The sequence below is a fragment of the Gopherus evgoodei genome, unplaced genomic scaffold (assembly GCF_007399415.2).
Source record: "Gopherus evgoodei ecotype Sinaloan lineage unplaced genomic scaffold, rGopEvg1_v1.p scaffold_35_arrow_ctg1, whole genome shotgun sequence".
Classification (NCBI taxonomy): domain Eukaryota; kingdom Metazoa; phylum Chordata; order Testudines; family Testudinidae; genus Gopherus; species Gopherus evgoodei.
The window spans coordinates 4151225-4176783 of NW_022060027.1; the positions used below are offsets into that span (position 1 = coordinate 4151225).

The 25559-nt window shown below is 56.9% G+C and overlaps 1 protein-coding gene across 1 annotated transcript in view; it reads left to right on the forward strand.

The window, feature by feature from the left end:
• LOC115641681 (immunoglobulin superfamily member 1-like) overlaps positions 1–25559 on the forward strand; it is a 162763-nt gene that overhangs the window by 115034 nt on the left and 22170 nt on the right. Inside the window, exons 6-11 of the mRNA XM_030545011.1 lie at positions 7274–7561; positions 8650–8940; positions 9677–9964; positions 11055–11345; positions 23510–23794; positions 24807–25097. Coding sequence (XP_030400871.1) covers positions 7274–7561; positions 8650–8940; positions 9677–9964; positions 11055–11345; positions 23510–23794; positions 24807–25097 — 1734 coding nt within the window. The remainder of the gene's footprint in view (positions 1–7273; positions 7562–8649; positions 8941–9676; positions 9965–11054; positions 11346–23509; positions 23795–24806; positions 25098–25559) is intronic.

Genomic DNA, 25559 nt, shown 5'->3' on the forward strand with positions numbered 1-25559 from the left:
AGGTGTAAGAACAGTTCTTTGTTCCTACTGTGGAAAACTACGGCAAAATGGAGTTTGGAGTCACATGGGCAAGTCCCTGCATACTTTGGTGAGGCACAAGGCGTATCTGCCTCCTTTCAATGGGTCAATTGTGTAGCTGATGGTCCTTAATGGGCCATCAAGCAGGCTAAGCAGAGCTGACACCAACTTGTCTGGGGTGTTTCCCAGAACTGCAGCACCAATTTGAAATACATACAGTATAGAGCCAATACTTATAACTTCAACTACATAATGATACAGACATACAGACAGCATAATCATAACCAGCAACCCATAACCTGGCCTTAGACACCTTATATGACCCCCTTTACATAGGATTTGGTGCCACTACAGGACCTTGGTTGCAACCCATGTTCTATATGGTTCCAGTTTATATCAATAATGTCACAGGGGGTCCACTGGATAGATGCCAGATTGGCTTGGTGAGGGCAGGGCCCAGGAAAGCTTCCCCCAAGCAAACAGCCCCACCCCGGAGACCCCACAGACCAGAGAGTTGTGCTGCTCATTGGCACCACAAAGCCACCCATGTGGGGCACAGTTTGGTGCATATCCCCCTGGGAGAATGGGGCTGGGAATGGAGATCTGGGGATAATGGTCCCAGGTATCGCAGGGGCAGATTAACTTTCTGTGGGTTTCCTGGGGGAATGATTGCAAAAGACAGGAGATGGAGACAGAAATTGTCTTTGACACAGTGCATAGCTGCACAGGTTTCATTAACAATAGATTGGTGTGCGGGGTGCAGGAGCTCCCATTTGGTGCTCAGGGTGGGGGGGATGATGTGGGGGGTTGCAGGAGCCAGGAGAGGGAGATGGAATTATAGAAGCAACAGGGGGAAAAGCGCTCTGGGATCATCCTGGCTCAGTCCATCTCCCTGCCAATGCAGGGCTGATCCTTACTGCATGTTTTGTCCAATCTCTTTTTAAAAGTCCCAAGCCTTGGGGTTTCTAGCTGATATTCTCAAACTGGGGGTCGGGACCCCTCAGGGGATTGCAAGGTTATTACATGGGGGATCGCGAGCTGTCAACCTCCACCCCAAACCCCACTTTGCCTCCAGCATTTGTAACGGTCTTAAATATATTAAAAGTGTTTTTAATTTACAAGGGGTGGGAGGTGGCACTCAGAGGTTTGCTACGTGAAAGAGAGCACCCGTAAAAAAGTTTGAGAGCCCCTGCTCTGTAGCTCAGGGGAGCGGTGTGCTGTGCCCCATATTCGTCATTTGTGTATATTCTTTATAGCTGGTATGAAGCCGGCCACGTAAGGATCATGGGAAATGTTAGGATTTGCTGAAACCCACGGTTCTATCCAAATATGTGTATCGTTAAAGTGTATAAAGTCATGAAATTGTGCTGTATGGTGTGAATGAAATATGCTGCAAATTTGGGAGTAGCCCAGAAGGCAACTCCTCAGAAACAGGAAGGCACTTGAATGAATGGCTGGGTGGATGTTACACAGCCATCACCAGGATTCAATGGCCATCAGCAGAGAATTACTCAACCCTGGACTCAGCAATGCGCCCTCCACCCACACATGATGCTTGGACTTGTGTTTTCCAAAGCACGTGGACTAAACAGGAGATAGTTTCAGCCCAGGTTGTACCCCGGGGGTCACACACTAGCAGCGCCCTTCCCTTGGGAGACTATTCCAGCCACATCCCAAGGCAGAGATTGCACTGCTGGGAAGGTTTCCCCTGATAGCCTCAGTTTCCCTATCCTATTCCCCCATCCCTCTTCCCCACTGCCTCTTCCCTTCTACCCCCCATCCCCCTAAGAGCAGTCACCAAGATGCCATGGAGGGGGGACCAAGTGCATGGACATGGCTGCTGTCTCTGAGAGGCAGGCATCTCTGCCTGGGCAGGGAGGGCAAGCAGGGGGGCACTGCGCCCCACAGGAGACCAGGAGATGCCCCCCCTGCCTGCCCGCCCACCCGCCCACAATGCTTGTCCTGGTCCAGCTACCCGGTAGGGGAGGTACTCTCAGTCTCTGCTGCAGGGATGAAGGGGATGTTTTTGGAGATGCCTCTGGCTGAGTCCCCTGCCAGATGCAGAGAGCTGGGTGACAGCTGGTGCCCGCCACCATGCAGACGGCCACTCCACCAGCAGCCGGGTGCCGGCTCTCAGCACAGCTACGTGGTGTGACATTATTGATATAATCTGGGATCATATAGAACATGGTTGCAACCAAGGTCCTGTAATGGCACCAAATCTTATGTAAAGGGGGTCGTATAAAGTGTCTAAGACCAGGTTCTGGGTTGCTGGTTATGCTGTCTGTACGTGTGTATCATTTTGTAGTTGAAGTTATGAGTATTGGCTCTATACTGTCTGTATTTCAAACTTATGCTGTGCTTCTGGGTGGCACCCCAGACAAGTTGGTGTCAGCTCTGCCTAGCCTGCTTGATGTCCCATTAAGGACCATCAGCTACACAACTGACCCATGGAGAGAAGGCAGATACGCCTTGTAACTCAGCAAAGTGCAGGGACTGGCCCATGTGACTCCAGGATCCATTTTGCTGTAATTTTCCACAGTAAGAACAAAGAGGTTCTTACACCTGGAAAAAGCTATAAAAGGCTGATGCCTCATCTCCATCTGGTCTTCAGTCCTGCTTCTTACCTCTGGAGGGACTTTGCTACAAACTGAAGCTCTGAACAAAGGACTGAATGACCCATCCCAGCGGGGGATGTTCCAGAGACTTGATTTGAACCTGCAGTTTATTCTATCTCTGCTACAAGCCTGAATTAAGAACGTTGCCATTACTGGATGGAATTGATTCCATTTAACCAATTCTAGCTCTTATCTCTATCTTTTTCCTTTTATGAATAAACCTTTAGATTTTAGATTCTAAAGCAGTGGTTCCCAACGCGGTGCCTGTGGGTGCCATGGCGCCCGCCAGGGCATTTATGTACGCCCTCCTAGTGCCCAGCAGGAGAGAGAAGCCGTGGCCCCATACCTGCCAGGGACAGAAAACTCCAGGGTCTGCAGGCTGCGAGCGCCATGTTCTCTGTCCCTGGCAGGTGCGGGCCTGCAGCTTCTCTCCGGCTTCTCTGGGGCTGCAGGCGCGGGTGTTTTCTGTCCCTGGCGGGGCGGGGCTGCGGCTTCTCTCCAGCTTTGAAGACGGAGAGAAACCACGACCCTGCCCCTGCCAGGGACAGAGAACTCCGGGGATGCAGGCTGCGGGCACCGGTGTTCTCTGTTCCTGGCAGGCGCAGGGCCCACCTAGTGCCCAGCAGGGGAGAGAAGCCAGGGCCCCGCGCCTGCTGGGGACAGAACTCTGAGGCTACAGGCTATGGGCGCTGGCATTCTCTGTCCCTGACAGGCACGGGGCTGTGGCTTCTCTGGGGCTGCAGGCGCCGGTGTTTTCGGTCCCTGGCAAGCGCAGAGCTGCGGCTTAAGCCGGAGAGGAACCGCGGCCCCGTGCCTGCCGGGGACAGAGAACTCTGATGATGCAGGCTTCATTCTATGTTAAAGTAAGAATAATAAATATATTTGGACCAGCAGTTCAAGAATGTTTTACTTTTTTAAAGTAACACTCGAACCCACTGATTCAGAGTGACGCCTTGTTGAGCCTGGAACCTAATGATGGCAGTCACAATGACAGGACTGTTACATCTTCCGCTGCTGATTACTTCAACAGGGCATGTTTCTCCCAATGATCTCAAAGCCCCTTCCCCACGGTCGTCCCCCCACCCACATGATTGCTACGCAGAAATGAGCAGAAGCTGCTGGGAAATTCCCAGGACAGAGGGAGGACCCGAGGGGGGGGGGTGGGTGCTGCAGGATCTGGGCCCAGCTGGCTGCACAAGCAAGGGGCCTGAGGTACATCCCCACCCACACCCTGCCCCCACCCCAGTACAGCCCTCTGCCTTTGGGAGTGAGCCCCCTCACCACTATTACCCAGAATCCCCTCTGCTCCTCCCCCACCCACTAGCCCCATAGCATGTTCTGCTGTGGGTCCCTGAGTCCTCAAGCGGGAGGGCCTGGGGCAGCAGGTAACGAACCAGCTGCTCACGGCCTGGTGCTGCTTCCCAGGGGGATCGGAACCGCACGAGTTCTGAGCAGCCCCATCATCTCCGGGGTGAGCACGGCAGCCGTCGGCCTCCTCCTCCTCCTCCTGGCCTTCCTCTGCTACAGACGAACCCGAGGAGGTGAGTGCCCCGCCCAGCGAGGGAAGGGTTAAACCCACTGCTTAGCTGGGCTGGGAAGGGGTCACGGTTTGGATGGGAGACAGGGAAGGAAACCCAGGGAGTGGGGCAGGAGGCTCTGTAGGGGGCGCTCTCCCTGCAATCAGGGCTGGCCCCAATGCGTCAGGGCAGCACTAGGGGGCGCTGTGCTGCAGGCGTGGCGGGGCTCTATCAGGGGCACCGTGCTGCAGGGAGCCAGGCTCAGCAGCTGGAGGGGGTGGGGGTCCCCCGGGTCCCGCATCCCAGCTGCCCTAGAGGGCTGAGGGGCAGGGCTGGTACATGGGATCGACTCATGGACCATTCTGCTTTGTGTCTCTGCAGGGAAAGGACCAGCCCCGGGACAGAGCAGGTGAGACCCCAGCTCCGCTCCCCACCCCCGATCTACCTGCCCCAACCTGGGGTCTAGTGTGTTTGGGGAGGGCGGGGGGCTGGGAGCCAGGACTCCTGGGTTCTGTTACTATCTCTCTCTCTCTCCCCATAGGGAGTTGGAGGCTGCAGCCACAGTCTGTACGTCATAAAGGAGGGGGCAGGCGAGTGGAGGGGAGGGGCAGATGCTCCTTGGTGCAGGCCACATCCTGTTGGGCGAGAACGTTGATGTGCGGTGCAGTCTCTGTGTCACTTTGGGATGAGGCATCTCTGCACCCTCTTGGGTGTGCACCTGCTCTGTGACTCAGTTTCCCTTGCTGCACCATGGAGCTAGTGATCCTGCCCCACCCCAGTGTGCTGGGGGGCAGGAGGGCGAGTGTGTGATGTCCTGGTAAGTGTCCTTCCGCCCTGCTCCACCAATCTGGCAATGGGGGGGGAGAGCAGGGGGAGAGAGGAGAGGGGTGGGAGACCCAGAACACAGAGAATAACATCCTGACCCACCCTGTGTGACGAACTTGGGGGTTCTCTTGGTTTTTTCAATGGTTTGCATGCAAAGGGGGTGGGACTCGGTTTCCCTGGGTGTTTCTGGTTTAACGAGGTGAGGGGAGAGGGAGTTTGTTGTGACAGAGGACCAGCGAGGGAACTTGGGACCCCAGCCACTGGCCTGGAGAATGGACCCCCAGCGACTCGTGACCTGGCGAGGTGTGGGAGGCGGGGTAGGATTGTTAAGGCTAGAAAAGCCTGTTGGAAAAGGTCAGGGCAGCCTGAGCCTGAGCACCTTGTGATGCCTCCTGAGATTGCCCTGTCCCCGGACTGGGCAGCTCCTATGTGCAGCTGGGAGACGATGAGGGGCTGGGGGCTGGGCAGCTTCGGGAGGGGATGTGGTTTGCTGGGCGTTGCAGGGAGCTGGCTTTGCTCTGACCACAGTAGCTTTGGGCTGGAGATTGCAGAGAAACCATCTGATGGGGAAGAAAGGGGCCGAGCGCATCACGGGCTTCCTGGGGCTGCAGCCCCTGGCGCAGTTCCTCATTCCCCTCGCACTCGGGCCTCAGGCTGGGTGGAGCTCAGCACTGGGGTGTGGGTGGCAGCGCTGAGGGGCACCCACTGCCCCATCATGGCATCTGCTCTCACCGTCCTCCTCCTCGGTGAGTATCGGATAAAGCCAGGGCGTGTGCCTATGGGAGGGGGGATCTGAGACCAGGGTATGTGCCCATACGCGGGGATCTGAGACCAGGGTGTAGGATCCAGTCCCTCTGGGATTTGGTCACTAACATGCTGTCTCCTCTCCAGGCTGCTGGCTGGCCAGGCACAGCGGGGTGTGGGGAGGTGAGTATCAGTCTGTGGGGAGGATGATAATCTCAAGGGTGGGGGAGGGGATGCATCGGGTGGGGAAAACAGGAACTGAGCCCTGCACCTTCCCCAAAACTCAACCCAAAGTCCGCCTGTGAGCTCAGGCCCGGCCCCGTTCTTCTCTGCCTCCGCCCCATGGAGTTACTAGGAGCCAAATGTGGCTCCCTGGGTCTGACAAAGCAGATGGGAACCATCCCCTGGTTCAGTGTCCTGCCCCCCACTCCCGGCTGTGAGGATCGGGGTTGGGGACGGCATGTGGATTTATTTCAGCTCATACAAACGCTAACAGGGCCCTTCCGTGGGCTCTAGATCCCCTCGGGGTAACTGAAATGTTCACGGTCAGTGCAGCCATGGGGGAGAGCCCCCCAGATCCGCCCCCACCCCCAGATCCACCCCCAATAGCTCATCCCCTGCACTTATAGCCCCCTCCTCCCCCAAGCCTGGTGAAAGGTGGGTCTTTCGCGAGTCCTGCCAGTCACAGACTCTGTTTCCAACCCCGGGTCAGATGGCAGAGCTGCAGCGGATGCACTGGGAATTACGCTTGTAAATACCACAGAGCAGAATCACTGGTTCTATCCCACTGACCCCGTCGCGATCATTGTAGCAGGTGAGGGGCCCGGCTCAGGATCCTGGCTCCCAGCCCCACACCCAGCCAGATCCTCTGGGGGTCTGCACCGATGGGACGCTCAGAGCCAGGCTTTGCCCTGAGCCCTGGGCCCAGCAGAGGGAACGCCTGGCTGGAGAGCACGGACAGAGTCACTGGGGGGTTCCCCAGCCAGGGGGGAGCAGCAGCAACTGCAGATTTGGGGTAGAGGAGGGAGGGATCTCTACCCCCTGGGGGAGCTACAGAGCAGGGGGGATCTTCCCCAGGTAACACATCAGTTACAGGGTGAAGGTTATAAACCTCAGTGTATAGTACAGACTTGCACAGTCCCCTACGATTCGGTGGTGGTGCTGTGCACAGAACCCAAGAGTCCTGGCCCCCATCCCCGCCTGCTTTCACCCACTAGACCCCCCTCCCCTCCCAGAGCCGGGGACAGAACCCAGGAGTCCTGGCTCCCAGCTCTCCCAGCAGAGAAGCCAGGAGTGAATGACCCTGGAGACTGGCCTGGCCTGTCACCTGCCGGGGAGCAGATCTCTGGGCCTCCAGAGGCTGGGGTTGCTCCATGTCTCATGCTGTGAGCCCAGGGCTGAGGGGAAACTCTGGCCCCTGTGGAAAGGCATCCAGGAGCCCGTCCCCAGGGCCGCCGGGTCTGACCCACCACTGAGGCCATGTTGTGAGCATGGTCCCCAGGAGTGAGTGACGGAGCCTGTGTCTCACGGCCTGTCTGCTTCCCTCTGCAGAGCCCAGCTACCCCAAACCCAGCATCTCCCTGATGAGCCCCAGCTGGGGGGTCTCCCTGAGGGGAGCCGTGAGTGTCTGGTGTCGGGGGCAGCGCCAGGGCGTGCGGTTCGTGCTGAATAAAGAGGGACGCCATGTCCAAACTGTGGATTCGGACGGGTTTGAGGCTGTGTTTCCCATCAGCAACGTGAGCCAGGAGGACGGCGGGAACTACAGCTGCTCCTATCACAGCAGATCGGAGCCGTTCAACATGTCATACCCCAGCGACCCCATGGAGCTGGTGGTGAGAGGTGAGGGGCCCGGCTCGGTGTCCCCGTTCCCAGCCTCCGCCCCTCCGCCCCCCAGCCAGACCCTCACGGGAGCTTGGTGCCAATGGGACGCTCAGAGCCAGGCTCTGCCCTGAGCCCTGACCCTGCAGAGGGGACGCCCGGCTGTGGAGCGGGGATGGAGTCACTGGGGGGGTACCCAGCCAGGGGGGAGCAGCAGCCCCTGGAGTCTCAGGGCGGGAAGGCTACTTTAACGCTGCCCCTTGTGCATAGGAACCATGAGTCACTATATAACCCCGTGATCCCATCCGCTCTGTTCTCCAGGCCCTGCCCCAGGCAGTGCCCCTGCCTGGCCTGAATGAAGCAGGGGCTGCAGGAGGAGTGGTGGCTTGGTGGACATGGTACTGGGCTGGGACCCAGGAGATCTGGTCCAGCTCCTGGCATGGCCACAGACCCTGTGTGATGGGAGCACATTGCGGTTTTCAAAAGTGTCCTTACTTGTGGGAGGGGGGCTCAATCTTGGGGGATCTCAGGCCAAGCACCCACAAACTGAGACACCCACAGTTAGCAGAGACCTCTGCAAATGCTGGCCTCAGTAGCGCTGGATCCCTTGTGTTGGGGCAGCATGTAGGGCCCCCGCCATGATCAGGGCCCCGTTGTGCCAGGCGCTGCATAAACACAGAGTGAAGAGACAGTCCCTGCCCCTAGAAGCTCATGAGGAAAGTGGACATGCCTGTGCCTCAGTTTCCCCTGTGTAGAATGGGAATAATGACCCCTTCTTGCCTCCCAGGGGGCTGACTCCCTTCCTGGGTGGAACTCCGGCCCTGCGGTGCCAGGCACCACTCTGTGTCCAGGGCAGGCTAGACGCAGTGAACAAGGCAAGGGCCACACACGGTATATGAGGACCCAAGAACTACGGAGCCACAGCTCGGTGTCTGTGGGGCTGGGAGCCCAGCTCACAGGCCAGGATTCTGGGTGGGGGGAACTCTGGGATCTGAGAGAGAATCTCTGCCCCCAGGGCCCAGGATCTGTCCATGGCTGCAGCCGGCCGGGGAGGACAGGGCTGGGTGGGTGCCTGGGTCTGGCTCTCACAGCCTGTCTCCTGTGTGCAGATCCCAGCTTACCCAGACCCAACATCTCTCTGAGCCCCACCGGGGTCACCGCCCCAGGGGCAGACGTCACCATCCGGTGTCAGGGGCAGCGCCGGGACGTGAGGTTCTTCCTGCACAAGGCTGGAGACCTGAACCCGCAGCAACAAACGGACCCTGCTGGGGCCGGGGCCGAGTTCCTCATCCCCAGCGTGAGCCGGCAGCACGGAGGGAGCTACAGCTGCAGCTACCGGCCCCAGTCAGAGCCCTTCGTCTCCTCGCTGCCCAGTGACCCCGTGCAGCTGGTGGTAGAAGGTGAGGAGCTCGGCTCGGCGTCCCTGTTCCCATCTCCACAGCCAATCGGGTCCTTGGGGGTCTGCACCGATGGGACGCTCAGAGCCAGGCTCTGCCCTGAGCCTTGGGCCCAGCAGAGGGGACGCCCGGCTGGAGAGCAGGGACGGAGTCACTGGGGGGTTCCCCAGCCAGGGGGGAGCAGCAGCAACTGGAGATTTGGGGTAGAGGAAGGAGGGATCTCTACTCCCTGGGGGAGCTGCAGAGCAGGGGGGATCTTTCCCAGGTAACACATCAGTTACAGGGTGAAGGTTATAAACCTCAGTGTATAGTACAGACTTGCACAGTCCCCTACGACTCGGTGGTGGTGCTGTGCACAGAACCCAGGAGTCCTGGCCCCCATCCCCCCCTGCTTTCACCCACTAGACCCCCCTCCCCTCCCAGAGCCGGGGACAGAACCCAGGAGTCCTGGCTCCCAGCCCTCCCAGCAGAGAAGCCAGGAGTGAATGACCCTGGAGACTGGCCTGGCCTGTCACCTGCCGGGGAGCAGATCTCTGGGCCCCCAGGGGCTGGGGTTGCTCCGTGTCTCATGCTGTGAGCCCAGGGCTGAGGGGAAACTCTGGCCCCTGTGGAAAGGCATCCAGGAGCCCGTCCCCAGGGCCGCCGGGTCTGACCCACCACTGAGGCCATGTTGTGAGGATGGGCCCCAGGAGGGAGTGACGGAGCCTGTGTCTCACGGCCTGTCTGCTTCCCACTGCAGAGCCCAGCTACCCCAAACCCAGCATCTCCCTGCTGATCCCCAGCTGGGGGGTCTCCCTGAGGGGAGCCGTGAGTGTCTGGTGTCGGGGGCAGCGCCAGGGCGTGCGGTTCGTGCTGAATAAAGAGGGACGCCATGTCCAAACTGTGGATTCGGACGGGTTTGAGGCTGTGTTTCCCATCAGCAACGTGAGCCGGGAGGACGGCGGGAACTACAGCTGCTCCTATCACAGCAGATCGGAGCTGTTCAACATGTCATACCCCAGCGACCCCATGGAGCTGGTGGTGAGAGGTGAGGGGCCTGTCTCGGTGTCCCCGTTCCCAGCCTCCACCCCTCCACCCCCCAGCCAGACCCTCACGGGAGCTTGGTGCCAATGGGACGCTCAGAGCCAGGCTCTGCCCTGAGCCCTGACCCTGCAGAGGGGACACCCGGCTGTGGAGCAGGGATGGAGTCACTGGGGGGGTACCCAGCCAGGGGGGAGCAGCAGCCCCTGGAGTCTAAGGGCGGGAAGGCTACTTTAACGCTGCCCCTTGTGCGTAGGAACCATGAGTCACTATATAATCCTGTGATCCCATCCGCTCTGTTCTCCAGGCCCTGCCCCAGGCAGTGCCCCTGCCGGGGCTAAATGAGGCAGGGGCTGCAGGAGGAGCGGTGGCTTGGTGGACATGGTACTGGGCTGGGACCCAGAAGATCTGGTCCAGCTCCTGGCATGGCCACAGACCCTGTGTGATGGGAGCACATTGCGGTTTTCAAAAGTGTCCTTACTTGTGGGAGGGGGGCTCAATTTTGAGGGATCTCAGGCCAAGCACCCACAAACTGAGGCACCCACAGTTAGCGGAGACCTCTGCAAATGCTGGCCTCAGTAGTGCTGGATCCCTTGTGTTGGGGCAGCATGTAGGGCCCCCGCCATGATCAGGTCCCCGTTGTGCCAGGCGCTGCATAAACACAGAGTGAAGAGACAGTCCCTGCCCCTAGGAGCTCACTGAGGAAAGTGGACATGCCTGTGCCTCAGTTTCCCCTGTGTAGAATGGGAATAATGACCCCTTCTTGCCTCCCAGGGGGCTGACTCCCTTCCTGGGTAGAGCTCCAGCCCTGCGGTGTGAGGCACCACTCTGTGTCCAGGGCAGGCCATACGCAGTGAACAAGGCAAGGGCCACACACGGCATATGAGGACCCAAGAACTACGGAGCCACAGCTCGGTGTCTGTGGGGCTGGGAGCCCAGCTCGCAGGCCAGGATTCTGGGTGGGGGGAACTCTGGGATCTGAGAGAGAATCTCTGCCCCCGGGGCCCCAGGATCTGTCCATGGCTGCAGCCGGCCAAGGACGACAGGGCTGGGTGGGTGCCTGGGTCTGGCTCTCACAGCCTGTCTCCTGTGCGCAGATCCCAGCTTACCCAGACCCAACATCTCTCTGAGCCCCACCGGAGTCACCGCCCCAGGGGCAGACGTCACTATCCGGTGTCAGGGGCAGCGCCGGGACGTGAGGTTCTTCCTGCACAAGGCTGGAGACCTGAACCCGCAGCAACACATGGACCCCGCTGGGGCCGGGGCCGAGTTCCGCATCCCCAGCGTGGGCCGGCAGCACGGAGGGAGCTACAGCTGCAGCTACCGGCCCCAGTCAGAGCCCTTTGTCTCCTCGCAGCCCAGCGACCCCGTGCAGCTGGCGGTAGAAGGTGAGGAGTTCGGCTCGGCGTCCCTGTTCCCATCCCCACAGCCAATCGGGTCCTTGGGGGTCTCTGCACTGATGGGACGCTCAGAGCCAGGCTCTGCCCTGAGCCTTGGGCCCAGCAGAGGGGACGCCCGGCTGGAGAGCAGGGACGGAGTCACTGGGGGGTTCCCCATCCAAGGGGAGCAGCAGCCACTGGAGGTTTGGGGCAGAGGGAGGGGGGTTCTCTGCCCCCAGAGAGAGCTGCAGAGAAGGGGGCTTTTCCCAGGGGGATGCTCGCTGGGTTGCTTCCGTTCTTAGGACCCATAGAGAAGTTGGGCCCCAAGGGGGAGGGCAATTGCTGTGGAAACAGGTCGTGGTGCCCAGGGGTGGGTGGGGCCCAGACATCAGGGGGAGGGGCAGCCCCAGACCCTCAGCTCCCCCGATGCCTCCTGCTCTGCAAGGCACTGCCTGGAATTTGCTGGAGTATCCCAGGGGAGGGGCAGGATCGGGGGGGTTGGCCTGTGAAATTGGGCCCAGCTGGGTGCCAGAGTCCTGGGGCAATAACCCCCCTTCTTGGGCCACATGACACCCCCTGGCCATAGGAGTGAGCATTACCCAGAATTCCCTTGGTTCTTGCTTCCCCTCCCCCCATTGGGGGTCTATGGGGACCCCTGACCTTGTCCCCAATAGATGTTCTGCTGCCTCTGGCTGCTCCCTAGGGCCTGGGCATCGCCTGAGTCTGGGGGGCAGCGGGTGAGATACCAGCCTCCCACCGCGCGCACTGCCTGGCTGTGTTTGCCAGCAGCCGAGTTACCCCGGGGCTGGGCTCACTGCACAGCGGACAGGCCGGGACAGAGGCACCTGTGGGGATGGACAGTGGGGTCCAATGGGGACGGGGAGCTGGGGTGGTTCCCTGTTCTGGGGGGCTAAGACCTGAGGCTCTGATTGTCCCCATCCCTTGCCCCAGTCCTGGGGTGCTGGGTGTCTCAGGGGTAGTTCATCCACCTGGGAGCCCCCTTCACTGGGGAATCTGAGGCAGCAGGACATGGTCTCCCCTTAGTGGCCTGGCCCTGGGGAGGCCCCAGAGCCAGGGCACCTGGGAGACCCCCAGATGGGGGCTGGGCTGGACCTGCCAGATGGGGAGTTGGGGGCTCCGCTCCCAGGGCAGTGCCAGCTGCTGATTTCCCTGTCCAAGTGGCCCAGTGACTCTTCCTTTCCCCCTACAGCAGCCCCCCTGGATTTCACCAACACCAACATTGCCCGCCTGGGGTTGTGTGCCGGGGTCCTGCTCGTCCTGGGGCTGATCCTGGCTGAGGCCTATTACAGCCGCCCAAGGGGGACACCCTAGGTGAGGTGGCCCCCCCTTCTATGCCTCTTGCTCCCCGCAGGGGCTGGGCCCAGGGCAACATGGGATCCTCTAACTCACTGACTCTCTGCACCCCTAGGAGCCTGGATCCAGCCGTCCAGAGAAGAGAATCTGCCTTGGGGACAAGCCGCTTCCCCATGGGGTGCTGAGACCCCGGTACAAACCTCCCTGCCTCCAAACACCCCTGCCTTGGAGAATCCTGCCCCCCAACAGCTCGACCTGACAACAGTTCCCCAGGATTGAACCCCCAATGCCATGTGTGATGTTGCACTCCTCATGTTTATGGAAATATGCTGATGAGTGTGAATATAATGTAACTGGAATATGCTTTAAGCAAAAGGTCCCTTGTAAGGTATCATTACAAAGCTTATGATCTACTGAGTATGGTCATCCTGTTTGGATGAATGTATCTTTCTTGTATCTAAAACTAGAAATGTGAAGTTAACTCTGAGGTTCTCTTGTAATTATGTGAAGTGTGGGCCATTAATGGTGGTTTAGAGTCTTGATGGCTCCCATTGACTAGGACAATTGGCTGTAGATGGTTTATTTACCTGCAAGGCTCCTTGTGGACCTGGGGGCCAGCTTGTGGGTAATGAAGAATGAGGTCTCACAGGGACATGTGACCATGTCACCTGATACTGGAACCCATCTTTAATCTGGTGCTTTTCCATTCAGAAGGAGGGGTGGGAACCCAGAGAGAGACAAAGGATTCCTGCCTTGGGCCAAAGCTATAAAAGGGGGTGGAACCAAACAAAGGGGGCTGCCAGTCACAAGGAATCCCCTAGTTACCACCAGAGCTGGAGCTAACCAGGACTGTACCAGGGGAAAGGATTGGGCCCAGACTAGGAAGGAGTCTAGTCTGTGAAAGAAGCTTACTGGCACATCTCTGAGGGTGAGATTTACCTGTAATCAGTTTCTTAAATGTATTAGGCTTAGACTTGTGGGTTTTGTTTTATTTTGCTTGGTAACTTATTTTGTTCTGTCTGTTATTACTTGAAACCACTTAAATCCTCCTTTTTATATTTAATAAAATCACTTTTGTTTATTAATTAACCCAGAGTAAGGGATTAACACCTGGGGGAGCAAACAGCTGTTCATATCTCTTTATCAGTGTTATAGAGGGAGAACAATTTATGAGTTTAACCTGTATAAGCTTTACACAGAGTAAAACAAGTTTATTTGGGGTTTGTATCTCTACTGAGAGATAGGAAACATGCTGAGTGGTTTTCAGTTAAAGCCTGCAGGTTTGGGGGGCATGGCCCAGACCCTGGGTCTGTGTTGCAGCAGATATAGCGTGTCTGGCTCAACAAGGCAGGGTTTTGAAGTCCCAAGCTAGCAGGGAAAATGGGCTCAGAGGTACTTTCAGCACATCAGGGAAGAGTGCCAAGGGGGTCTCTGTGACCGAACCCATCAGAGTCGGACTTTAACAGCAGCTGTGGCGATGCCAGCGCCAGCTCAGCTCCACTGGCTCCTCTGCCCCCGCACCCCTCAGGACAGTCGCTAGCATCTCTGGGGCAAGCAGGGAGACCTCCAAATCCAGGGGATTTTCCAGCTAGAGACTCACTCCAGCGAACGGGGCCAGGGCTGGAACAAACCCCTCGTTTCACACGGCACCTGCCACAGCTCCCGTGGTTCCTGCTCTGCTGGGTCTGTAACAGCCGGTTCCAGGGGTCAATGGGGGGTTTGCCATGGGGCTGAGCAGGCTGCAGGCTCTGGACCCTGCCCCTGGCCCGTGTTTAACCCTGTTCAGTGTGGGGCAGGGGCTGGGGCGTGTTCACACCTTGGGCCCTTTACTGCGTCTCCATGAACACAACAGGGCGCAGAGAGATTTAATTGCTGGTGCTTCTGGGCTCCCCCATGGCAGGTGTTTAGGGGCAGCTGGAGGGAGGGAGCCCGGAGTTTGAGGGAAGCAGGTTGGGGGTAATGGGAGAGGGGTTGAGGACAGAGGGGCTGGGATGGGGCACAGCAGTTTGAGGGCAGACAGGCTCTCCCCAGAAGGTCAGAGTCGAGGGGCAGGATTGTTGGGCGGTCAGAGGAGGGAGGGGGAGCCATCAGCCCCGAGTGCCCCCTCGGCTGCCACTTCTACCCCCAGCAGCCTCCCCTCTCAGTGCCCCCCCTCACCCTCCCTCAGCTCCAGCCTCCTCAGCCTCCTGGTCCCCCATTTTCTTTTCTGTCTCCAAGTCCTCAGTCTCCCCCCCCACAGCCCCCCTGCCCCACATTCTGTGCCCCATAATGACCCCCCAAAGCATATTCACCCCTCCCCCTCTCACTGTACCTCTAGGCAGTCCAGGCGGGCAGGATTAATTTCCCCCACTAAGCTGAGGCATTGGCCATCTGAGCCAGGGCGCAGCATGGCTGCCCTGCGAGGGCTGCAGGGGGTGAGGAGGCAGCCATGTAAATTGAGGGCAGTTGGGGGTCCCTTGCCTTGGGGAGCAATGGGAGATGGTGGCCATGGCTAGTGGTGGGGCACTGAGGGGGGGACAGGCTGGAGGTGCTGGGGGGGCAGAATGGGGGAGGGTGTTATGGACTCATAGGTCGTAACCACTCTTGATCCCGTGCAGTCCCTGGGGGGAACCCCCTCCAGGGTGACAGCCCTTTTCTGGGGTCCACTTGCTCTGGACCCCCGGGGCCTCCACTCCCAGAGGGAATAATGCCACCCTGTTCTCTAGCCCGGAGTGACTCACAGCCAGAGTAACACAGGAGGGTTTATTGAGCATTTGAACCCAGCACAGGAAACTCTCAGGGCCTCAGGCCTGGCCTCCCCCAGCCCAGCACATCCCAGTCCCCCTGCATCCAGGTGGGCTCTGCCTGCTCCCGCTCTGCAGCTCAGAGACCCCCCTGCTTCCCAGCTGGGCATCTGATATCCCTGGCCCCAAGCCCCCCCCGTCCATTGTCTTCTCTCCAGGGAAACGGGGTGCCTGGGCTCCTCTCCCCCCTTCTGTCCTCTGTTCCCCTCTGGCTGGAACCAGCTGGTCAGGTCACCGGGGTCCTCTCTTCACAGCCCATTGTCCTCCCACTGGCCAGAACCAGCTGTGACTCCTGAGCTGGGTCTCCGGGTCCCCAGTCACTGGGGTCTCCATTCTCCAGGCCATTGGCCGGGGTCCCAAGTTCCCTCTCTGATCCTCTGTACCAACAAACTCCCTCTCCGCTCCCCTCATTAAACCAGTAACACCTGGGGACACTGAGTCCCACCGCCTCGGCAGGCAACCCACTGAAAAAACCAAGGAACCCCCCCCCCCACACAGACACTTGGTCACAGAGGGGCAGTGGGGGTTGATGGGACACAGGCTGGGGAAGGCAGAATGACGGATGGACCTGAGGATGGTGAGGGGACAGCCTGAGAGGGCTGAAAAGGAGAGGGGTGAGGGGGTGATGGGACACAGGCTGGGGGGGCAGAATGAGGGAGGGAGGGGTCAGGGGGATTAATGGTTCACAGGCTGATGCTGATGGTCTCAGGGTATCCTGGGTTTTGCAGAGACCTCTGCTTACTTTGACTGAACTAGATTTCACCTGCAGATTAGAGAGAAGGTGTGATGGATGTAGGAAGAGAGGACACTTCATTGGCTTCCTGTAGCTGGAGCCACCAGCTGAGTTCCTTATTTGGGGCTTGGTAGAGGCGGGTTCTGTGGTGCTGGTGGTAGCGCTGAGGTTCTCCTTCCTGCCCCCCCATGGCATTTGCTCTCATTGTCCTAACCCTCGGTGAGTATCGGAGACAGCCAGGGTGTGTGCCCAGGGGTGGTGGGTATGAGACCAGGGTGTGTATCTGATTCCAGGGTGTAGGATCCAGTTACTCTGGGATCTGACCCTAACAAGCTGTCTCCTTTCCAGGCTGCTGGCCGCTGGGCCGAGCGGGGTGTCTGGAAGTGTGGATCTGGGGAAACTTTATTGTTAAGGGGCGGGGAAGTGGGGGGGACAAGAGGAGCTGACCCCAGAACTTTCCCCTCAAAACTCAGTTCAACCTCCTTGTATTGACCATGGCGGACTGAGATCAGAACTTGGCGCTGCCCTCGTTGCAGTCGGGAGCGACTCTAGATTGACCCCCCCAGGGGAACTGAGATCAGAACCCAGCCCTGCCCCTATAGTGCTCAGTGGTGACTCCGGATTGACCCCGGGGGGGGAGATCAAGACCGCAGCCCACAGGTTTCCTGTGGATCCCTACTCCTGGGGGAATTCTGCATCAAAAAATTAAAAATTCTGTACACAATATCTGAAAATCCTGCAAAGTTCTGCGTATTTTATTTGTCAAAATAACACAATATAATCATGCCAGTTTCAACTATTTTGGTCATTTATTTCAAAATATCTGTCAGCAAGGTGTCTGTAAAAATACAGACCAAAAAAATTGACAAAGATTCTGGTCATTTTTTTTGGACAATTTCCTCACTAGGCATATTAATACAGAACATTGAGTAATTCATTTAAGTTACACAACAGAACTATATTTTCTGAGCCTGTCAGAAGCAGTGCAAAGGCTTGGGGGAGTCAGAGGTAATGGAGGAGCTGAGAGAGATAGAAGGAGCCTAGGAGAAAACCTGGAAGGTGTTGAGTGTGAGTGGGAGAAGGGTTTTTGGTTTTTTGGAGGGGGGGGGATTGTTAGGGAGCTGGGAAGCCTCCCCCATGCAGACTCTGGCTGACCTCAAGCCTCTCCCATTCAGTCAGGCACATCAGCCCCTTTCCCTGCAAACCCCATCCCAATGGGTCTCTGCAACATCCTCCCCCATCCCCATATGTTCTTGTAAAAGCAGCAAAGAGTCCTGTGGCACCTTATAGACTAACAGACGTTTTGGAACATGACCTTTCGTGGGTGAATACCCACTTCGTCAGATGCATGCAGGCCCCCTTCCCTATCCCCATACTCAACGCTGTCACCTCACTAGCTCCTGAGCCCCAGTCTGTGATTCCCCCAGCAGCCCTGGGTGCCCCACTCTGCGGGCAGGTGTTGTGATGAACTTCTGCTCCTGGGGGGATTCTGCAGCACGGGGCAGGCAGAGAATTTTTCCCCCCACAGAAAATACATTCTGCCCCCGAAGTGATGCAGTTCCGCCTCCTCCCACCAGGGCCTGCTGAGGCGCTAGGACAGCGGGCTCTGATCACATTGCCGGCTGCTCTGGCACCAGAGCGGCCTCTCGTGGGCAAACGTCAGAACTGCAGCACTTCTGGGGCAGAATGTATTTTCTGTGGGGGGAAAAAACAAAATTAGTTTTACTAAAGAAAGGAATCCTCCTGGTAATCTGTGCAAGCAGTTTACTGCAAATGAAGGGTACGAAAGTGATTTAATCAAGAAAGTCTAACAGCCAGAAATGTTCTGTGGTGAGTGGATCCACTGCCTTTCCTTTTGAAAGATCCAGTGCGGGTAGCTTTAAGAAGGTCTCAGATGGCCTAAAAGCTGTTAAGAAAATTGAACAACCCTATAACCAAGTCGTTGTGCTTGACTAGTTTGTTGGGAAGACAATGGTGTTGGAACTGGAATGTCTCCATGCTAATTCTTCAAGTAAGCAGTCTGTGCTTCGGGGTCTAAGGACAGATTTGGTTACTGGTGTTTCAGAGCAGAACAGTTTTATGGCTGAATGCTTAAGGAGAGCAAGCGAACTCTCACCCTCAGACTCTTCGGATTTGTGTGGTATCTCTGTAAGACAGAGTCCAGCCTTGAAATTGGTAGCAGTTGAGAATCTAAATGCTAGTGTCTGTGTTGATGGAAATTACATGGCTGACAGGGAGAAGAAAGACTTGCTAATAGCTGTTAGCAAAGAGAGCCCACCCAATCAACCAGTGAATTCTGTTAAGCAAGAGAAATCAGGGTTTGATCCTACACGACAAGAAGGGGAAAAAATGTAATTTTGCAAAGGAAAGCTACAGGGTAACCCTAAAAGGCCAAAACCCCAATGCTATTAAGCCAAAGGTGTGGCGTGACACAAATATTGCAAGTGTCAGCTTACAATTATTTGTTGTTATTGCGAATGGTGATTTTTGTAACTAATGTGTTGCTAATACCAAAGACTGTAAAAAATGTACAATGTGCCTAATCTTTTGGAATATCCCTTGAACATGTTGAAAATGATACGTAAAAACACACCTTATGTTAAAAGGCCTTGTAATGTTGCACCGTTAATGTCTGGAAACAGTATTGGAACTTTTCACAGGAGAAAAGACATTCCAGACCTGATGTGCTGTATAAAAAGGGAAACTGAGGCACACTACCATATTGCTTTCACAGCGAAATACCAAAATTCCTGTACTATGAACAACATAGGATGCAGGCAGTGATGTCTGTATCATCCCTTCCTGCATCAATTGTGCATTGGGGGTGTCACGTTAGGAGTGTAATATAATAGCTCATTGAAAGCTGACAGGGCTAGAAAGAGTTTAATTAACTCACAGACAGACCTGACCCATGTCGGAACTTTAAAGATTGGTTAGGAAGATCTGTAAATGACTAGAGCTTTGAAATGCAGCCTTGTGATGTAAGCAAACAAGTCTTGTCTATCGCCATAGCTTTGATTCAAAGATCAAAAAAGGAATATTAAGATTTAGGAAGATACTTGAGTGAAATAATGACAGGTTTCAGAGCGGTTTCCGTATTATTGTCTATGGGTGTGTCTACACTACCCGGGCAGCGATCAATCCAGTGGGGGTCGATTTATCGCGTCTAGTTGAGATGCGATAAATTGACCCCCCAAGCACTCTGTTGACTCCTGCATCCCAACGCCGCGAGAGGCACAGGTGGAGTCGACGGGGGAGCGGCAGCAGTCAACTCACCACGGTAAGTCGATCTAAGTACGTCAACTTCAGCTATGTTATTCACGTAGCTGAAATTGTGTAACTTAGCTGGATACCACCCCCTAGTGTAGACCAACTCTATAGGTCTCTTTGAAGGTTGTGGTAACCTATATCTGAACTGTTTAATGGATAAATTATCCATTGCCATGATGTTTGGGAGAAGGAAAGTTGAGCCAAAAGGCTGTAGGAAAGGTATAAAAACCCTGGGACGCAATCCTTCTTCATCTCAGATCTGCTTTGGGTTTCAAGAAGGGGAAACCCTGAGCCATAAAGACTGAGATTCCCCAGTCACTGGAGTCACCCTGAATATGGAGGTTGGACTATAACCTATGGACTATTTCTAAAAGGACTTTTGGCAACTACAAACTCATCTCTGCTGTGTACCTGAACCTCAAGAATTGAATTCAAGTCTGTCTGTATATTGGTCTTTTAACCAACACTCTCTCTCTTTTTTCTTTTTTAAATACATTTTACTTTAGTTAATAAGAATTGGCTAATAGCCTGTATTTTTGGGTAAGATCTAAGTTATAATTGGACCTGGGTGTGTGGCTGATCCTTTGGGGCTGGAAGAACCTTGTCTAAGCTAAGATTTTCAGTAATCATCATATGTGACATGTGTGTCTGGATGGAAGCCTGAGGCTGGGTACTTTAAGGGGACTGCGTGGTTTGGACATCTGAGTAACCAGTGCGGCAACACAGAGGCTGTTTTGGTAAATCTAAGTATTGAATATCCACCAGATTTTGGGGTTTGTCTGCCCCCTGTGTGCAGTTCTCCCTAATTGAGTGACCTCAGCTGGCACCCACGGGCAGCACCGTCACAGAGCCTCAGACACACTGTAAACCAAACACGCTGCTTCAGGTAGAATAAACAAACAGATTTATTAACTAGGAAGGTAGATTTAAGTGATTATAAGTCAAAGCACAGCAGGTCAGATTTGGTCAAATGAAATAAAAGCAAAACGCATTCTACACTTTCAGTTCCCTTACAAACTTCGATGCTTCTCACCACAGGCTGTCTGGGTGCCCTTCAGCCAGGCTCTCCCCTGTGATCAGCACTTTAGTTGCTTGCTGGTTGTGGCGTCTGTATAGGTAGATGGAAGAAAGAGAGAGAGAGAGAGCATGGCAAAATGTCTCTCCCTTTTATCATGTGCTTTCTTTCCTCCAGGTTTTGCCCCCACGCCCTTCAGAGTCAGGTGAGTGTTACCTCATCGCAGTCCAAACTGACCAAAAGAAGGGGGTGACTCCCGTGAGAGTCCAACAGACTCTCTTGTTGCTGCCTAGGCCAATGTCCTTTGTTCCTGTGAGGCTGGGCTGGGTTTGTCCCACACATGCCCTGATGAGGTGTGAACTGCCCCTCTGCTTCTGCAGAGTTTAGTCTGGGCTTGCTTTAAGCCATGAGGATACATTTTCAGCCTCATAAGTATATACATGAAATTATAACCTATAACCTTACAGTAACATCCCTGTAATGGTTACTATAACATCACTATAACAACCATGCTCAGTGTATTATAAGCCTTCTGAAGACACCCGACATGCCAAACTTTGCATTGGATACCACACAACTGTCAACGTTCGACTCAGGACTCACAGTTTTTCAGACCACTCTGTTTTATTAGCACACTTGTTGTCTGGTCACCCTACCTGGGAAAGAGGTTGGCCAGACCCCTCCACCCTCATGCTCCAGAGAGGGTGCTGGACCCAGCTGGGTAAGGAGGAACCTCTGCCCCACTCCATAAAAGAGGATCGCTTTGTGGGGGGCACTGTGTGTGGGAGGGGGAACCCTCCTCTGCTCTGAGCTGCTGCTCCAGGGAGGCTAGATGGGCGTGTTGGAAAAGCTCAGGGAAGCCTGGGCACCTCTTGATGCTTCCTGAGATTTCCCCCTTTCCCAGCTGGTCTCTGGACTGGGCAGCTCCCATGTGGGCCTAGGAGGTGTTGTGGGGGTGGAGGACCAGGCAGCTGCAGGAGGGGATGTAGTTTGCTGGGCGTTGCAGGGATCTGGCTTTGCGCTGACCGTGGTAGATTTGGCCTGGAGATTGCAGAGGAATCATCTGATGTAGAAGAAAGGGGCTGAGCACGTCACAGGCTTCCTGGGGCTGCAGTCCCCGGCACAGTTCCTCATTTTGCTCTCACTCGGGCCTCAGGCTCGGTGGAGCTGGGCACCGGGGTGTTAGTGGCAGCACCAGTAGCCCCCCACTGCCCCATCATGGTCTCCGCTCTCACCGTCCTCCTCTTCGGTGAGTATTGGAGACAGCCAGGGTGTGTGTTCTTTGGGTGGAAAGTGAGATCAGAGTGTGTGTCCATGGTGCGGCAGGGTGTGGGGGGAGATCTGAGACGAGGGTGTGTGTCCATGCGAAGTGGGGGGATCTAAGACCAGGGTGTAGGATCCAGTCGCTCTGGGATCTGGTCACTAACAAGCTGTCTCTTCTCCAGGCTGCTGGCTGGCCGGGCACAGCTGGGTGTGGGGAGGTGAGTATCAGTCAGTGCAGAGAAGGGTAACATCAGGGACGGGAGAGGGAATGCATGGGGTGGGGAAAAAAGGAAGTGAGCCCTGAACCCTCCTGTAGCAGGGGGCTTTCCCTGCTCCTGCCCTGAAGGGCTTAAAACAACCCTGGGGGAAGGTCGTGGCTGGGAGCTACTAAGCTGGGCCGATTGGGAAGTGGCTGCAGCTGGGCTATGCCCCAATCAGGCTATAGCTGGCCTGTATAAAGAGGCTGGGGGCCAGGAGCTCAGAAGTCTTCTTTTGCCTATAGAGAGATGGGCCTGGCTGCAGGGAGCTGGACACAGGGTACCTGAGTGGAGCAGGGCTGGGGACAGGCTGGGGAGCTCTAGCCTGGAAAGCCCCAGGCTGCAGCCTAGAATTGGGCTAACAGGTACTGGGGGTTGCAGAGGGCAGCCCAGGGGTAGACCAAGGCAGCTGGTCCAAACACCCCTTGCCAGTGCTGAGTGGCTGATACTGCAGTCTGCCCCAGGGTGTGGGGCTAGACGATCACTGGCAGTAGCCATATACTGAGGCGAAGTTGGAATAGTGGGTAGGGGTTCCCTGGGGAGGGGAGACCCTAAGACCAAGGGGTTACTGCCAGGGGGCAGCACCCCATGTAAAAGGGCACCGGGTCCAGGGAGGAGCATGGGGGCCAGAGGACAGGCGGATCACCGGCCTGCAGAGGGCGCTCCGGAGCTGGAATGAGCTAATTCCCAGGAGTCACCAGCAGGAGGTATTGCAGGGGCTGGGTCCGCTCGTCCACACTTCCCCAAAACTCAACCCAAACTCCCCCTGTGTCCTCAGTCCTGGCCCCATTCTTCTGTGCCCCCCACCCGCTGGAGTAACTAGGAGTCAAATCTGGCTCCCGGGGTCTGATGACGCAGACGGGAACCATCCCTGGTTCAGTGTCCTGCCCCCCACAGGCTGTGAGGATTGGCGGGGGGCAGGGATAGCAGGTGGATTTATTTCAGCTCATACAAATGCTAACAGGACCCGTCCATGGGCTCTAAATCCCCTCAGGGTAACCGAAACGCTCATGGTCAGTGCTGCCATGGGGGAGAAGCCCCCAGATCCACCCCCAACAGCTCCCTCCCCTGCACTCACAGCCCCGCCCGTGTTCCCGATGCCTGGGGAAAGGTGGGTCTTGTGCAACTCCCGCCGGTTACACGCTCTATTTCCAACCCCGGGGCGGGGGACAGAGCTGCACGGGGCCACTGGTCAGGCTCCCTGGCTGGCCTCAGGTGTGGCCCGGGAGTGGGGTAGGGGGACACTATCACTCCATAACAGAACAGAATTGTAGATCGTATCCCAGATACTCCGTCAAGATCATTGTAGCAGGTGAGGGGCCTGGCTCAGCACCCCGGCTACCAGCCCCATACCCAGCCAGGTCCTCAGGGGGTCTCTGCACCAATGGGACGCTCAGAGCCAGGCTCTGCCCTGACCCAGCAGAGGGGACGCCCAGCCAGGGAGCGGGGATGGAGTCACTGAGGCCACGTGGTGAGGACGGGCCCCAGGAGTGAGTGACGGGGCCTGTGTCTCACGACCTGTCTGCTCCCCACTGCAGAGCCCAGCTACCCCAAACCCAGCATCTCCCTGAGCCCCAGCGGGGGGGTCTCCCTGGGAGAAGCCGTGGCCATCTGGTGTCGGGGGCAGCACCAGGGCATGCGGTTCGTGCTGAATAAAGAGGGACGTCATTTCGCACCTGTGGATTCGGACGGGTTTGGGGCTGTGTTTGCCATCAGCAACGTGAGCCGGGAGGACGGCGGGAGCTACAACTGCTCCTATCACAGCCAATCGGCGCCGTTCGCCGTGTCGGACCCCAGCGACCCTGTGGAGCTGGTGGTGAGAGGTGAGGGGCCCGACTCGGCATCCCCGTTCTCAGCCCCATCCTCAGCTAGACCCTCACGGGGGTTCGGTGCGAATGGGACCCTCAGAGCCAGGCTCTGCCCTGACCCAGCAGAGGGGATGCCTGGCCAGGGAGCAGGGACAGAGTCACTTGAGGGATTCCCCAGCGAGCAGCAGCCCCTGGAGACTCGGGGCAGGGAGGCTATTTTAACGCTGCCCTTTGTGCATGTGAGTCGCTATTTAATCCTGTGATCCCCTCCCCTCTGTTCTCCAGGCCCTGCTCCAGCCTGAACTGAATGTGGCAAGGGCTGCAGTGGTTGGTGGACATGCTGCTGGGCTGGGACCCAGGAGATCTGGCCCAGCTCCTGGTATGGCCCCAGACTCTGTGATGGGAGCATGTTGCTCTTTTCAAAAGTGTCCTTCCTTGTGTGTGTGTGTGGGGGGGGGCTCAGTCCTTGGGGGGATCTCAGGCTGAGTGCCCACAAACCAAGATGCCCACAGTTAGTGGAGACGTCTGCAAACACTGGCCTCAATAGTGCTGGATCAGGACCCCTTTGTACCAAGTGCTGCATAAACATAGAGTGAAGAAACAGTCCCTGCCCCTGAAGCTCACTAAGGAAAGTGAATCTGTCTGTGCCTCAGTTTCCCCCTGTGTATAATATAATGGGAATAAAGACCCTTTCCTGCCTCTCGGGGGCGGGGGGCTGACTACCTTCCTGGATGGAGCTTGGGCCCTGCGGTGCTGTGTGCCAGAGACCAGCCTGTGAGTCACTCTGTGCTTGGGGTCAGATGCAGGGAATGAGGCAGAGTCCACACATGGGCATATGAGGATCCCAAGAATGAGTCTGTGGGGCTGGGAGCCCAGCTTGCAAGGCCTGGATTCTATGTGGGGGGGAAACTCTGGGATCTGTGGGAGAATCTCTGCCTGGGGGCCTCAGGATCTGTCCATGGCTGCAGCCAGCTGGGGCTGGGTGGGTGCCCGGGTCTGGCTCTCACAGCCTGTCTCTTGTGCGCAGATCCTGGCTTATCCAGACCCTCCATCTCCCTGAGCCCCACCGGAGTCACCGCCCCAGGGGCAGACGTCACCATCTGGTGTCAGGGGCAGCGCCAGGACGTGAGGTTCTTCCTGCACAAGACTGGAGACCTGAACCCGCAGCAACACATGGACCCTGCTGGGGCCGGGGCCGAGTTCCGCATCCCCACCGTGGGCCGGCAGCACGGAGGGAACTACAGCTGCAGCTACCGGCCCCGGTCAGAGCCCTTCGTCTCCTCGCAGCCCAGTGACCCCGTGCAGTTGGTGATAGCAGGTGAGGGTCCCGGCTCGATGTCCCTGCTCCCAACCCCTCATCCATCAGATCCTTGGGAGTGGGGGAGGCTCTGCACTGACGGGACACTTGGAGCCAGGCTCTGCCCTGGGCCCAGCAGAGGGGACAATTGGCCAGAGAGTGGGGACAGTCACTGGGGAGTTCCCCAGCTGGGCAGGGCAGCAGCAGCTGGAGATTCAGGGTTGAAGGGGGTGGAGATTCCTTCCCCCGGGGCCGGGCAGGGGTGGTTGGTGGAATCTGCCTTTGAACCTGCCATGGAAACAGGTTGTGATTCCCAGGGGCTGGGGCTGGATGTGGGGGATGGGGCAGTGACTCTGGGTGGGTAGGGGCCAGATATCAGGAGGAGGGGCAGCTCCCTAGGGCTCTGGGCAGTGTCCAACTGTGGGGGGCAGCAGGTGACGTACCAGCCTCTCCCCGCGTGCACTGCCTGGCTGTGTTTTGGCA